We start from the raw sequence: 16929 nt of genomic DNA, 5'->3' as shown, positions 1-16929 counted from the left end.
AATCTTCATTAAAGATATATAGTCCTTGGCAAGGTTACTGTACATGTCGGTTGTTTTGCTCTAGGACACCCACAAGCCTCACGAGACTTGTCTGAAAGTTTTAAAAAACTGAATGGAATAATATACGGAAGTACTTAGTGCCAAAAAAAAGTGGTTGAATATGGATATAATTTATTTGACAATCTGATCTCTCAGATATAAGAAAAACACTTCAAAACATTAATTTTGGACTATCTGTTTTGCCATGTATGAATATGAATATGTTAGTTTTTATGGAATAATAGCAGTAAGGCCAAATTCAATGTTTCATCAAATATTTATTTTTCATATCTGTTTTTATACTTACAGGGGTCCTACAATTCTAAATCACATAGCTAAATGATCACATGACGTATGACCATCTTAAAACAATCCTATATGTTAGCTTAGTAGAAACCCAACCCCTGGCCCTTAGACCTTAGGGGGTCCTCATTAAGATCCCGTAAATCACTTCATTATTCCCTTTTTGCTTACAAGGCTCTACTACAATAGCTTCTGAAATACCTAACTTCGCATTTAAAATATAAAAACATGAGATAACGAACCCGTTCACAAGGTTGGATAACTCTTGAGGTTCCTCGGGTCTCCACCAAACTAAGTAAATCCGCTTTTAGTTTTAAAGCACCTCATTGCTGGAACCAACTACAAAATACATTACAATTGGATTTCATGGTGCCGCTCTGGGAATTTTAAATATTGATTGAGGACCTTCTTATTGAGGAATGTCATTGTTTTTCTTGAATATTTGTGTTGCTCTGAATTTGACAAGTTTTATATTGTATTAGATTTTTTATTTGACTTGTATATGCAGGGCTCCCTTGTGAAAGAGACCCTGGTCTTAATGGTGACTGCATGCTTAACTGAAGGTCAAATAAAAGTTACAGTACTATATAGTACAAAGGATTGCAAAACCCCTACGTACCATCTTTGTTATAGTACTATAGTACAGAGAATGGCCAAACAGAAATTGGCCCTGGCAATTATTAGCCAAAAAGGACCAGCCCATCTGGCTCCTCTGGCCAGTCTGCCCCTATATACTATCTTCGTTATAGTACAGAGCATGACAAAAGCCCTATGTGCCAGCTGTACTGTCACCTTGCACTGTCTTGCTTGTGTAGTTAATCTCAGGTGTTAATCATGGCATACCATATGCAGACGTCCAGACACCAACATTCATTATCACAACCCCCCCCCCCCTTAGAAAGGAGTCTGAGGAACACGCCATAGCTGGCCACTGTCATTTGTTCAGTTTGCACTGACAGGCCACTGTATTAAAGTGTCTGTGACATCTGGTCTGGGTGCCAGCGGTAGGCTCGACTTGCCTAATGAACTAACATGCTCATGTTGGCACTACCAAGCACCATTTATTAGCAAGCCTGGCTGGATCACACACAGGGTGCACTCTCAGCCTGTGTGGCAGACAGGGTCGCAGTGCTGCGGACTTGGTCATGTGTTTTCTGAATGTTCGCTGCTGTTTGGTTTTAAAATGGGTTTTAAACCAGGATAATATATTTGATATTTTGTTAAAAATATAGTTGGGTTTTATTAGTGAGCTAAGAGGTCATGCCTACGGGATTTGAACAAGGATATCAGTTTCAACAATAATCATACATACATACATACATACATACATACATACTGTATAACAAAAAGGACTGTTCCTTGCAAAATAAACATACAGAGGCACATTTTGTTGGATTAAAAGGGATTTTAATGTAAATACATTAGCAAATTAGCTGCATTAAAATGTTTCACCTTTTATGTTGATGTCTTAAAATTGAAAAATGACACAGGACACTTTAAACTGCTTAGTTTACTTACAAACCTCATTACAACCCTGCATGTCAGCATTTGAGTGAAAGCAAAACACATTTCCTGTTTGTCCTCTGTCCCGTCTGTTTCCTTGTTCAGACACAGTAGAATCAGAGCAGAGGAAAGACGTAATACACAAACAGCATGTATACTTCACTGCCTGAAGTGAGGGGAAATAGAAAGAAAGAAACGTCACAGACATCTGAGGTCGAACTACAGTTAAGTAAACATCTAGTTCTGCATGCCTGTATCACCGCCTGTAATACATTTTGGGGGGCTTTTGTGGAGAAAATAAAATTATACAGAATGATTTAGAAACATAGAAAATAACTGAAATGTATAAATAGGACATACAAATAAAGACTCATCACTTATTTTTGAATGGATTCTGAGTCAACAGTATATACAATACATGACAGATGACACTATTATCCTTAGTTTGTTTCAACAAGATAGTGTGCTTCCGCACTGTTAGCTTTAAAGGTATCTGTCGAGCATCATGGCTGGTACGCCTGCAGTCACTACCATATTCCCTTTGACCGTATCTCTCTACAACCCCTGGCTACTCTCTGTCAATGTGGGTTTGACATCATGGGTGCAGTCAGCCTGTGGGTGAGGGGCTTTGGGGCAGTGGGGCTGTGCTTTCCCCTAGGTAACACATCATGTCTGTAGTAATGATTTGCTCTCTGGGATGGAAAAGGTGGGAGAGGTGATACTGGTGCAACTACAGTATGATTACTATGGTGAAACCAAGGTGAAGGGAAGAGTATAAGTTCTGATAAACTTTTCAGCATTAATAAAAGTATCAAATGCAAATGCAAATCCAATCAAATCTACTATATAAGCATGTCATTCATTGAAGGTTGTATGGAAGCACAACATGCTAGTATGATATGACTAACTTAATCAGAGTGATCAAACAGACTACATGCATTATATAGTCTATGCATTCACCTGGCCAGGTTGACTTGGACAGCGAAGATGCTACACATCCACAGAACCATACGCATATCTGAAAGAACAGGTAAGAGACAAAGTTTGACAATCTTATTGTAGTTATTGTTGTTATTATAGACTTTGGATCAGGTAGAGGAAACATCGCCTGGTGACTATTCTTTGTGATTTGAATTTGAAACAGCCATTCATGAGCTACTGAGTAAGTACACAAGGTGTTATCTGGAACCTAAAAGGGTTTTTCGGCTGTCCCCATAGGATAACTTTTTTTGGTTCCAGGTATAACACTTTTGGTTCCAGGTAGAACCATTTTGAAAAAAAGGGTTCTACCTGGAACCAAAAAGGTTTCTCCTATGGGGACAGCTGAAGAACCCTTTTTTTCCTTGAAAAAATAGGAAAGTTGTGGTTGATGAGCAATGACTCACTGACGGCTCAGTCTAGTCCAGACAAGATCGGCTATGAAAAGCCAACTGACATTTATTCCTGAGGTGCTGACCTGTTGCACCCTCTACAACCACTGTGATTTATTATTATTTGACCCTGCTGGTCATCTATGAACATTTGAACATCTTGGCCATGTTCTGTTATAATCTCCACCCGGCACAGCCAGAAGAGGACTGGCCAACCCTCATAGCCTGGTTCCTCTCTAGGTTTCCTCCTAGGTTCTGGCCTTTCTAGGGAGTTTTTCCTAGCCACCGTGCTTCTAGAGCTGCATTGCTTGCTGTTTGGGGGTTTAGACTGGGTTTCTGTACAGCACTTTTTGACATCAGCTGATGTAAGAAAGGCATTATAAATACATGTGATTGATAAGAAACTTCTTTGTGTGCTGAGCTGTGCAGACACCATCCTTGCTATGCAATCGACCCAGATGCCAAGGTAATTTGTGAACTGGCAGGACTGGGGGGCTGTACACCCCAATAGGTGCAACAACAGTAATTTAGTTGTCTTTCTCTATCTGTGAAATAATCAGGGAAAACAAACAATAATGAAAAATGAAATCTTTTCATGCATGGATAAGGCACTCAGCTGTAAACTCAACAAATTGTGTTGCTTATTAACTTGTGTGAGTGAATATTTTCCCTGGTAATACACCTAGATCTGCTCCAACTAATCTCCCTCTGCATACCAATTTTTCGATTTCTAGAGTGGAGAACATTCATAAGTATTTATATAAAATAAGTGCTATCTGCAGTATTACTATGGTATATATACTGTACTGCTTTTTAACATAATCATGCAGAATATAACATGGGGTTACTCCTTTTATTGTCAATGGTTAGTATTGGATTGAAAGCCTTGTAAATGCTTGTAAATCATTCCTTCCCAAATACCCAGGTTTACTCTGCCAAGCCAAGTGCATTGTGTCATGTTTGGCTAGTCGAACTCTTCATTGAGACAGTGCTGAAACATCAATCTATGGGCGAGTCACTGCCACATTTTAATTTGTGCCGAAATCAAAATTTAAAGAAAAGTTATCTTGCAAATTCAGCAGGCTATGGTGTGAAATAGGCTTTTAAAGTGGCGTCTAAATTTGACAATGTATCATTAATTCCGTCTTTGGCGTTCTTATCAATGCACCTATCACTCCTTCTTCTATCTGTGGAACAGCTTGTTGCATTGTGGCCATAGACATATAATCTATAGAAAGGATTTGGAACCTCTAACCCTGGCTTTGACTGTTAACCTCATGGCCACGCTAGCAATGGCTGCCAGTCTTGACTTGAATGGGAACTGCAATCTATGGATTATATGTCTATGGTTGTTTGCAGCTGTCGGTTTATTTAGAAAATTTCAAAATACAATCGCGCAAAAAATGTACTGTTTGGAAAGCCAATGCTGTCATTACTAAATGTGTAATGTGATAGGTATTTTAACATTTTTTTACACACAAAAAAAACCTTGATTAATAGAATATTTAATCAGTCGTCTTCCTCAAATGAAGGGATGACACAATCTTTGCCAGAGGGAGGGTATCTGATTTCATTGGTCCTCAACTCGTGGTTCAGACACTTCCTTCAGGATAAATTAGTTAACCCTGAGTTAACCTGTCCTGGAGCACTCCTCAAACTACATATGTACGTATGTAGTATAGGGCACTGGTGAATCAAATTGCATAGGACCACGTTACAATTATTCAACATGGGTCCATTTAACATAGTATTAATGAAATAGAGGTTTGCTCAGCTGTCATTTTTCTACAAAAAAAAGAGTAATCTGAGAAGCCTTGAAGCACTTCGGTCTTTAACAATTGCTTACATCACATCTAACAGAACAATGACTAATGGAATTCTCTTTGGGAATCCAGCTCTGGTAATGACTCACTGGAAATCTGTATGTGGGAAGGTTCTGAACAATGGACCATACTTTAAGAAATGTACACCAACATTCAAAGCAGGCTTGGGGATTTGAGCTCTTGGCTTGTGTCAAGCTGGCGACACGCTTGTTATGAAAATGGATCTGAGAGTGTTTTTGGCAAAGCCTTAATGAATGGTACTGGCAGACTTCTTTTAGCCCAGCAACAGAAATCAGTCCTAGTCATAACGGCAAATAAACAGCCCGCCATGCAAATCTGGTCTGGAGGCCTCCTAACGGGATGCACCTGCTGAGAGCCAAGTGCCTCATCTACAGGGAGAAGAAGATGGCTTTCAAAGTCAAGGGCAAAGAAGAGGACAGCTGTTCATAGAAAATAATGAATCGTGAAAAATAATACTTTTTGGGGAATTATTCAAAAGCCTTTGAAAGTAGGCCTATTGTCCTTCAGCAGTTGTCCTTAAGCAAATCCTTTGATGTTACAAGAGTGTAGAACAATAGGAACTAGATCCCTCTCTTCAGGCTTAATGTAACTGTTTCAAAAGCTTTTCAAAATCAACAAAGAACCCCAAACAGATGAATTAGTAGCCTTTTTCTGAAAGCTAAATATGAATTTCTGAACCCTGAATATGAATTTAAAGGCAATGTTCCCGCGTTCTCAGACTGCATTCGCGGTACACTCTGCATATGTCAGCTCAACTGCTATAGCGCTGAACTTCTGCGATACGGATTGAAGTGAGCCCTCCGATGTACCTATTCAACTCCTAATTACTTGGAGACACCTAACTGCTGTGAAATAAACAGTATTTTATTTGTGTTGTAAAGATCTTTTGTAGTTCACATGGTTTTCACATTTTGGATTGCAGCACAAATAGAAGTTATGGTTCAGAGCTCTTCAATGGATCAACTTAACCCTTCTTCCTCATGGCTTCCCACAAACTCACACATGTGAGGAGAGCAGAGAGCTACCACTTAAATAAGCACTGGCTTGCTCTCTGAATGGCTTATAGAGTTAATTAACAAAAGGCTGTGCCCTTCTTTGTCAACCCAACCCCTTTAGTTTTTGTAGAGTTTTAAAAAAAATAATGAGGACAAAATTAATTCATTTTACAGCAGGTGTGCAAGAAAGATTCCAGATACTTACCATGCTCATTTGCACCAGGCTAATTTATGATGGTGCCCAGCGCTTCTGGTAGGTTAAGGGACTCCACAGTCCCTTGGGAAGAGTTTACTGTGTGCTCCATACTGAGAGTTCAGAGACTAGAACAGGAAAGAAAACAGAGTACACAATATGTAAATGGTAATACAAAAGGAAATAGAGAGAGGAGGAAGGGACATACCCAAAGAAATGTGGGAAACATACAGTGCTCAAGGCTATTGTAAACGCAGCTATTTGAGATTGACTACTGGATCTGCGACTCCAGAAAATCGCTATTCACTTATGAATGTAGCCAACCAAAGGCTCAATTAATGGGCCATAGTGGCACCCTCCTCTTCCTTGAGAGCTGCTACAGTTCCTCATCAGCTAATTGTGCTGTTGTTATCCTCCTGAATTCAATTACAGAATCAGCAAGATACTTCTCTGGAACCGTGCTGTTCAACTAGAATCCTTTTAACACTCAATGAGGTGTGATATTTTCTATACAAAACAGTTTGATATCTTACATCTGTTTTATTGGAATCTGAGATGGATCACGACTATCTTTTATGAATTTAGCATCATACTGCAGATAATAAAGGCTGGATCTTAACTTACAGCTAGACATTTACAGCACAGTTTAAATGAGTTATGTTTCTTTATGGACTGTTTAAATGAAGAGAGTGTGTTTTCTGTGCCATGTTGGCCCACAACCACGTTATCTTGGCCAGAAAAAAAGGCAATTGTAAGTAATCCATTAAACAGGTTCTGTACCAGTTCTATGTGTAGCCAGTTTCATTGACTACCATGACACTCCACAGAGAAGACACATTAGTTTGGCTGTGACAAGGCTTTACCAGAAGCATGACTGGAAGATGGCAATCTTTCCACCTCTGTGACACTGATTTGAGCAGACTCAAAGCCCTGTGTACAGTACTGTACCTGTCTGGTCAAACATGTATGTCCTATCCCACTTTAGGATCAATACATTCGCAGCTTACAGGGAGTACAGACATACACTATCACTCAAATGTTAGGACATACCTACTCATTCCAGGATTTTTCTTTATTTGTATCAAAATTATGAAATAACCAGTGGTGTAAAGTAATTAAGTAAAAATACTTTAAAGTAATATTTAAGTATATTTTTGTTGTATCCCTACTTTACTTTACTATTTATATTTTTGACAACTTTTACTTCACTACATTCCTAAGGAAAATAATGTACGTTTTACTCCATACATTTTCCCTGACACCCAAAAGTACTCGTTATATTTCGAATGCTTAGCAGGACAGGAACATTGTCCAATTCACACACTTATCAAGAGAACATCCCTGGTCATCCCTAATGCCTCTGATCTGGTGGACTCACTGAACACATATTTTCGTTTGTAAAATATGTCTGAGAGTTGGGGTGTGCCCCTGGCTATCCGTAAATAAAAAAAAACAAGAAAATTGTGCCATCTGGTTTGCATAATATAAGGAATGTATATAAGGAATGTGAAATGATTTATACTTTTACTTTTGCTTTGGATACTTAAGTTTATTTTAGAAATTACATTTCATTTTGATACTTATATATTTGATACTCATATTTAAAACCAAATCCTTTTAGACTTTTACTCAAGTAATATTTTCCTGGGTGACTTTCACTTTTACTTGAGTCATTTTCTATTAAGGTATCTTAACTTTTACTCAAGTATGACAATTGGGTACCTTTTCCACCACTGGACAAAACACAAATGGAATCATGTGGTAACCAAAAAAGTGTTCAACAAATCAAAATATATTTTATATTTGAGATTCTTCAAAGTAGCCATCCATTGCCTTGATGACAGCTTTGCACACTCTTGACATTCTCTCAGCCAGCTTCAAGCGGTAGTCACCTGGAATGGTGTGCCTTGTTAAAAGTACATTTGTGGAATTTCTTTCCTTCTTAATGCGTTTGAGCCAATCAGTTGTGTTGTAGGGGTGGTATACAGAATATATTTATATTTGGTAAAAGATCATGTCCACATTATGTCAAGAACAGCTCAAATAAGCAAAGAGAAACGACAGTCCATCATTACTTTAAGACATGCTCAGTCACTGCAGAAGATTTCATGAATTTGAGCGTTTCTTCAAGTAAAGTCACAAAAACCATCAAGCTCTATGATGAAACTGGCTCTTATGAGGGCCGCCACAGGAAAGGAAGAGTTACCTCTGCTGCAGAGTATAAGTTCAGTAGAGTTACCAGCCTCAGAAATTGCAGCCCAAATAAATGCTTCACAGAAATCAAGTAACAAACACATCTCAACATCAACTGTTCAGAGGAGACTGCGTGAATTAGGCCTTTGTGGTCGAATTGCTGCAAAGAAACCACTACTAAAGGACACCAATAAGAAGAAGAGACTTGCTTTGGCCAAGAAACACGAGCAGTGGACATTAGACTGGTGGAAATTTGTCCTTTGGTCTGATGAGTCCAAATTTGTTTTCCAACCACCGTGTCTTTGTGAGAAGCAGAGTAGGTGAACAGATGATCTCTGCCTGTATGGTTCCCACTGTGAAGCATGGAGGAAGAGGTGGGATGGTTTAGAGGTGTGGAGGTGCTTTGCTGATGACGTTGTCTGTGATTTATTTAGAATTCATGGCACACTTAACCAGCATGGCAACCACAGCATTCTGCAGCGATACGCCATCCTATCTGGTTTGTGCTTAGTGGGACTACCATTTGTTTTTCAACAGGACAATGACCCAACACACCTCCAGGCTGTGTAAGGGCTATTTGACCTAGAAGAAGAGTGATGGAGTGCTGCATCAGATGACCTGGCCTCCACAATCACCCTACCTCAACCCAATTGAGATGGTTTGGGATGAGTTGGACTGCAGAGTGAAGGAAAAGCAGCCAACAAGTGCTGAGCATATGCGGAAACTCCTTCAAGACCGTTGGAAAAACATTCTAGGTGAAGCTGGTTGAGAGAATGGCAAGAGTGTGCATAGCTGTCATCAAGGCAAAGGGTGGCTACTTTGAAGAATCTCAGATATTAAATACATTTTGATTTGTTTAACGCTTTTTTGGTTACTACATGATTCAAATGTGTTATTTCATAGTTTTGATGTCTTCACTACTATTCTACAATAAAGAAAAACCCTTGAATGAGTAGGTGTGTCCAAACTTTTGACTGGTACTGTAGTATACTTTGAATGTCCAACTCAGGGTTAAATGCTGCCATTAGTAAACTATAGTATGAGTCTAGTAATCTGATTCCATGGATGACAATCAATCTCTCTGTCTGTTACCTGTTACATTGTTTATTAATACAGACTGACATTTAAATTGAAATCCATGTGTTGAAAGATAATAGAGAGAATGGAGACCAAGGGTTTACTAATCAAAGGGGTCAAATTAAATCTTCTTACATTACATTTTTTCCATAATGATGAGAACTGATGTCTGAGGATTTAAGGTAATCTAATAACTTAATACGTAATTCCCTATATGATCCTACACCAAGCGTATGCCCCCAAGCTACTGCAACATGCTTTAACAAAGTCCATGTTAGAGTCAATTATTCATGATCCTTCACACCTGCAGAGCACCTGAAGTAATACGCGTTTAAACCAAATACATGTTACATATTGAAGGATCTGTTTTTCAGAGTTGAAGCCATAGCACCAGCTGGGTCACATCTTTATAATCAGCTCTGTAAATGAGATCTCCAGTATTGGCAAGTGCTTTTGCAATCAATACATTGAGGATGGTTTGCAGGAGGTTTATCTAATATCTAGTTCAGAAGTAAATTAACTATCTATTTAATGTCACATCTTTATCAAGATCAGCCTGCCGACTATGCCATCGCTGCTTCAGAAAGACATTAACGACAGGAAGCATCTGAGCTGGCCAGTGGCCATTATCACTGCATCTATGTGTATCTGTATTGTAATAAAGATCCCAGCTCAGCCCTTAAGGTATTTAAGATTAACACATTTCTACTTAATGTTATTTGTATGACTTCAGGTAAGGCATATAATGGTATCGTACTCCAGAAAGGTATGGAAAGTGTTAGGAGTGTAATGTGAGCCACCAGATGCCAATAAATCCACTGGCATATTGAGATTGATTTAATAACTTAAAGGGCCAATCAACGGTTGAAACAATAACAAAGAGTACACCTGGCTATTGTTTCCGTAAAAAACTGACCATCCATGATATCAAAATTATAGTTTTAACCATGTTTTACTTTGTTTACAAACATTGGAGTACAACAAGCTTATATTTTGGGTTCTGATGGGGTACGACAGAGAAACTAAGCTCATGAGGCTAATATATAAGTTATAATCTTTGAGAATCAATGGGTACAAAAATGTAAAAAAGAAAAAAAACATGTAGCAACTGCAGATTGCCCCTTTAAGGGAAATGTGTTGATAGTGATGCCACTAATGAGGAAATGAATGGTAAACAGAAAGTAGTTTACCGATATTAATGCAGCGGTTTTAGATGCCTACATCTCTACCAATGTTTGTTTATGTTTGTTGTCTAATATAGTTTGAAGGACCCTGTGTTAAAAATAGGCAACCAGTTAGGCTACCACAAACAAGTCACCTCCTACAGCAGATCTCCCACAAATAATATGCTTCATTAAGTGTTCTCTAACTAGATATTACTTTACCATTTGATTTGCCTTGCTAATACTGCTGCATAATTTTTAATTGAACTTTTAATTACCCATATGTTAGAAGCATTGCAGTAGAAGGGCACAATTCCATTAGAGCAAAGATACTCCCAAAAGACTGACATTCATGTGTGTAATTAATATGAATATTCTATCCAACAAGACTGCATTCTTCAGCACAGACTTTACCTTCGAGCAAACCCCATGTATCTGCTGCTATGTTGTTCTGCTAAGTAGATTATTAATTGTATTGTGTTAACAGACTCCAACATGCAGTTCTTTTAGTTGCTGTATTTGAAACCAAGGCTGTTATGGAGGGGAATTCTGTACATTTGAACGAAAGGACAATTATTTTCTCAGTTCATTTTCTCCATTGTCAAGGGAATTCTATAGTATGTAGCGAAATAAACTGCAAATGTCCAACAGCAAGCCATTCCTGTGTTTTCTAAGTATTCTTTTCTGTGTTACAGTAACATATCTATCCCATGTGTTTATTCAAATTATAAAATCGTGTCACTAAAAATGAACATTGTATATGAGGTGTCATTGCTATTTCAAAAGCAAGCATATGTATAGTGACGTTTATGGTAGCTGTACATTTGTTTTTTGTGTTAATGAAATGTTTTAATGTGCTGGGTGGAGCAGTGCGTATATTTCTCTACATTTCCAAAGGTACACAATGCATTGAACAAATACATTAAGATGAAAATACTTGCAAAGCATTGAGCACATAACAACAAGCACGGACACAATCTGCTTTCCCCTCACACAATAGACAGATGGACCAGTCCCCTTCCAAGGAACAACAAGCTAGCTTTAGTATTCAGCACCGCTTACATTGCACTATTGGAAATGTATGTACATATTAATTGCTTTCCCATTTTGTTGTGGTGAAGTAGCACTACCCAGAATTCAATATCATGGTAGAATTGATCCTTTTAAAAAATCAGAGCGGCAACACAGAAGTTTCAGGTCTCTCAGGGCTGCTCTATGTTTTACTGTTGAATCTAGAGACATCTATCAGCTTCCCTCAGGCAAAGTGGGGACTGAAATAGGATGCTTGCCAAACAACTTCAAAGCTCTTTATCATGGTAAACTGCCAGATTACAATGTATGTTATTCATAACTGAGGGGGGCTATATTAAATAGTGTAGTAAAAGAGAAATATTGATTGTGATTGGTTGAGGCAAGACGATACAAAATAATAAATAGTTAAATGATAGTTTAGAAATGAATTCATGGATGAGGAATTAATACATTTACCTCTCACACTCCCCTTATCGAACAGTTCACACAATATGTTACACCTGTTGGGGGAAAACAATGTCATTATGACTGGACAAACCATTTCAAATAGTATCAAATATGAAGAAAAAAATTGTCAGACTGGAAAATACCAATTATCTTAACTACTTCATGATCGCATGCAATGCAACATTATGGACTCTACACAGGATGAGAAGCCTAAAGTATGTTACTGTCAAAAAAGTAAACCAATTCAGGGTAGGACAAAAGCCATAGGAATATGACAATTTAATTTCAGAAAAACTATTTGGTCGTTTTGTGTTCTGGTTATATAGCTAAAGTTTAGCTGGTAAGACATTCATTTTAGTTTTAGTGTCTTTAATTGATTGTTGTGTTATTTTCTTAATTTTGACGAGTCATTTTTTAAGTCTCTAGTTAACATGAATTAGTGGTTTTAGAGTGCCTCTTATTTGGGGGTTAGGAGGGACAGGTTTACTTTTTTAAGTGTAAGTAACTTTTTTATAGTCATTTATAAATTGGCAAACGCAAAATTAGAGTTATTATTAGGGTTACCTGCTTAAGGTTTAGTCATCCTTTGAGTCCCGCGATCTACTGCCTTAATAAGCCTTCAGTCTTCATGTCTACTAGTCACAAAACAGAATTCAGATCTCTAAACGGCCATCGGCGGAGGTGATATGTAAAAGCACTGGAAATTACAGCAGCTTTCTAAGGTAGAATAAGAAAAATGGAAAAGAGAAAGACAGCAGAGACACTGATGGGTTGCTGATAAAAGACACAGCAATCTAAGTCCATCCCATTCATTCACTCAGTGATGGCATACGAGTGTGAATGTCTACAATATTCACATACTGTTTGTCGAGAACTGTATACGAGCCAAGTTCAAAAGGTTGAAGGCATTTAGACAATATTATGGTAGTATAGGGGGACTTTCTTACCTCTTTTATCGCCATATCATTCTCAGAGACATGCTAGTGCAAACAATTCAATCAGAATTTGTGTTTAATAAGATCAAACTTAGAGAATAGCTTAAAAATCCATTTATTAGTCTAAACAGTTGCTTTCCATTAACATGTTATACATTTAAAATTACTAACCAAGATTCAAGGAACAATTTGGCTCTTACTTTGAAAGTATTTAACAAAAGATTCTTTATCGTGTTACTGCATGTTATCTACACAACAATTACGAAAGACAAGTCTCGAAAATTCTTTTTTTTTTGTTGACTTTCTGTATCAAAAAACATTTTAGCAATGACCTGAAACCAAGCAGGCATTTAGTGCTAGAAACAAGTACTTCAAATGTTTCTGTTTTACCAAAAAGGTTCAGCTTTATTAACAAATTATGGCAAAACAAATTTACCAATTTATGGCCACCTATTTAGAGAAGCGTACACATGGTGCTTTATGTTATTTTAATATATGTTTTATTTACAAATACAAGTTAAACACAGAACAGAGCACTTAGTAAGCTACATACATAGCTGAATGCTTTCAACCCAACACGAAAAAATGTTTAATTAGTTTTACAAGATCAAAATCTAACATCATAACAAATATAGAAAAAAATAAGTTATCACCTAGGTTAACTTTACTCAATAGTAGCAACCCATTTTCATCCTGAAATCAAAGTTCCCTAAGGGCTATCAAGAAGCATCAAGTTCTGTGACAACTTCATGCTTTTATTTTTCGAGGGACAGACAATCATTGACAACCAAGAACAACATTCCAATGTTTATTGAAACACAAGTGTATTTCTTTTGTTTTCTCTACTAATTGTTCTAAAAAAAGAGTCCATGTTATAAAAAAATCTAACATTTCTGGGAGGAAATTAAACAATCATATGGTTGTCTTATGTCAGAGGTCACAGGTGTGGAGCCCCTTCAATATCTACCATAGGGATGTTCTCTGTAGCCCACACGTGAGATCCTTGCTGCTGGGGCTTTGAGTGTTGGACGGGTTGTCGTCCACTCCTCTTCTGCAAGAGGTAGAGTTCAGACAACATTATATACTGTAGTAAGATACTAACTCATATCAAGTTCAAAGTAAGGAACTACTGTAATATTCTGTGGTAGACCAAAGACAAACTATAATAAGTCAAAGACAAACTAAACTTTGAATTCAATTCAACCTGTCTAAGCAATGCTTATGTTTTGTTTACATGTCTAATTGTGACATTTTTGTTTGCCAAAGTTTATCTATAGGTGGGTAATAATGCAGCAAATACATTTTCGCTGTAGAAATTGGTCTTGGTCAATGACCAATTCAATGATTCCCTTCACAGACGTGCTTTTGCTTCACGCTCGCTGTTCTTTCCACTTCAATGGTTGAGTATGCAATGTCACCCTAATTTAATGATCAATATGCTTCATTCATAATATGTGCTTGGGATCAACGCTCTATGGACTTTACAGAACATACAATACAAAGTAGTGTGTCCCTAGCCACTCCTGTTAGCCCTCATCCACATGTTATATCAAGTTATAAGACCAAGTCATTCTATTTCTATGGGCAATACTGCATCACATGATACTATTATGTGTATAAGGCAATACCATGTAACTTGTTGTCACGTGGGATGGGACTATAGCTTCTGGGGGAGCTGCAAAAGGGTTACATTAATACAGGCTATTCAAAAAATAGAAAATCCTTGTCATATCTTGGGCATTAATCCTTCTTAACAAGGGCATGCATGTCCATGAGAGTATTCTCAGGTCCTTGTTTTCTACTGCAGGTACCACTGGGGTTACTGCTCTCAGCACTGTAAATTAAGTACATGAGCGTTCTGTCCTCTGTCGGCCCAAAACTGAGCTCTGGCTCATTCAGGCTGTAGTTTCAAGTTTTAATGTCACGTGCACAAGTACAATGACATGCCTTTCTTGCAAACTCTAACCCCAACAATGCAGTAATCAATATCAATGCAGAGCTAAAAAAATAACATAAGGTAGTGTGTGTGTGTGTGCGTGTGTGTGCGTGCATGCGCGCGTGCGTGTGCCTATGTGTGTACGTGAGTGTGTAGAGTCCTGTGAGTGTGCATAGAGACAGTGAAAAAAATGTAATAAAATAAAAGGGTCAACTCAGCCATTTTGTTACCAGTCTTATAGCTTGGGGGATAGAAGCTGTTCAGGAGGTTGTTGGTGTCAGACTTGATGCACCAGTACTGCTTGTCGTGCGGAAGCAGAGAGAACAGTCTATGGCTTGGGTGGCTGGAGCTCATTTTTTGAGTCAAATTACATAAAGAGCAAATTCCTTCACTGTGCAGAGCTCTGGTTCTATGTCGCAAAGTGTTTATGGAGCAGAAAATCAAATCATTGGTTTTTGTTGCGTCCACACTTCATCGTGCTGAAAATGAATGACCGTGATGTAGCAGACCTACACTGGAAATCAGCTTCAGTGGAGAGCAGAGGGCTGAGAGCCAAGAGCAGAAGCATCCCTGATCTGGTATCCAATCTAATCCACAATGAGGGCACATGTTCAAAAGGCAGAACGCTGGCGGAACATCCACCTCCACCTTTTCAATAGGCATCAGTCAGGCCCCTGGGCCTTCACTGGCGCACATTGTGCTGTGCTGCATCTCTAATCAAATCCTGGCCTGTAGCTAGCTTGCTAGCCAAAGGGTATGATGGGCAATGCATACAAAAGCTGATCCTTGGACCTGAATGAAGCAGGTTGACCTTAGTCATGAATCTTGCCCTGGAGGGAAAACTGAGCGATTTCCGCTAGATGGGCCAGCTGCAAAGTCAAAATTGTCTATATCGTAAAAATGTATGAATGTTTTATTTATTTGGGGTCTTAATTTAAGGCATTAGGGTTAGCAGTGTGGTTAACGTTAGGGTTAGGTTTAAAGTCAGATTTTATGACTTTGTGGCTGTGCAAGCTAGTAACCCCTCTGCAGAGCTGATTCATGACAATAAATGCCTACTTTCCTGAATGACCAGGCCTAGGCCAAAACTATGGGCATCTTTCTTTATCTCTCAGCTGTGAAACATTACCTCCTCTATGGATCGTGATGGAGGAGCTGCCAGTATTGTCCAGTGAGAGCTGGGAGCCATGACTTTCGCATCAAAGCCTAGCAGGTAGACCCATTTAAAGGAAGGAGAAGCCATTCAGGTTATATAATGGAGGTGGCTTGAGGCAATGAATGACTTGGTTTTAAAGAACTCTCATGAATATTCAACCATTGGTAATAACACCGGGATATTGTCCATTAAGGGAGTCGGTTTGTGGCCTTCATTTCAGGGCTTCGGAACAGTGTAAATAAAATAAGTAAATGCACTATGGTTTTACCGTAATTGTTGTAGGCTTCGTCATTGGTTCCATGGCCATATTCATAATATTCAGAAATGCTGAAAAATAAAAAAGGTTATTAAAAAACAATGTTGAGACAAAGAGGAGCGTAATAACTTCCATTAGTCAAGCTCTTTACAAAGGGCTTTGGGCCTCTCACTAATGCAGTACAGTATACAGTTGAAGTCGGAAGTTTACATACACTTAGGTTGGAGTCATTAAAACTCGTTTTTCAACCACTCCACAAATTTCTTGTTAACAAACTATAGTTTTGGCAAGTCGGTTAGGACATCTACTTTGTGCATGACACAAGTAATTTTTCCAACAATTGTTTACAGACAGATTATTTCACTTATAATTCACTGTATCACAATTCCAGTGGGTCAGAAGTTTACACACACTAAGTTGACTGTGCCTTTAAACAGCTTGGAAAATTCCAGAAAATTATGTCATGGCTTTAGAAGCTTCTGATAGG

At 38.2% G+C, this 16929-nt stretch overlaps 1 protein-coding gene across 5 annotated transcripts in view; it reads right to left on the bottom strand.

Moving 5' to 3' along the window:
• Positions 1 to 1737: 1737 nt before the first annotated feature.
• The window catches only part of LOC110502682 (KH domain-containing, RNA-binding, signal transduction-associated protein 2-like), a 128283-nt gene continuing 113091 nt past the window's right edge, over positions 1738 to 16929 (bottom strand). For 2 of the 5 annotated variants that reach the window (XM_036960398.1, XM_036960399.1), the window contains 3 exons: positions 16455 to 16513; positions 16160 to 16236; positions 13192 to 14145 (listed from right to left, as the gene is read on the bottom strand). In XM_036960398.1, coding sequence (XP_036816293.1) covers positions 14032 to 14145; positions 16160 to 16236; positions 16455 to 16513 — 250 coding nt within the window. In that variant the 3' untranslated portion in view covers positions 13192 to 14031. Of the gene's footprint in view, positions 2012 to 2805; positions 2864 to 6259; positions 6376 to 12168; positions 12213 to 13191; positions 14146 to 16159; positions 16237 to 16454; positions 16514 to 16929 lie in introns of those variants that run through there. The other 3 variants (XR_005039183.1, XR_002470359.2, XM_021580907.2) reach the window with 3 other exon arrangements.

The sequence above is a fragment of the Oncorhynchus mykiss genome, chromosome 23, assembly GCF_013265735.2.
Source record: "Oncorhynchus mykiss isolate Arlee chromosome 23, USDA_OmykA_1.1, whole genome shotgun sequence".
In the NCBI taxonomy this organism is placed as follows: domain Eukaryota; kingdom Metazoa; phylum Chordata; class Actinopteri; order Salmoniformes; family Salmonidae; genus Oncorhynchus; species Oncorhynchus mykiss.
Note: the sequence above shows the minus strand (reverse complement) of the source record. Positions and strands in the feature narration are given on the sequence as shown.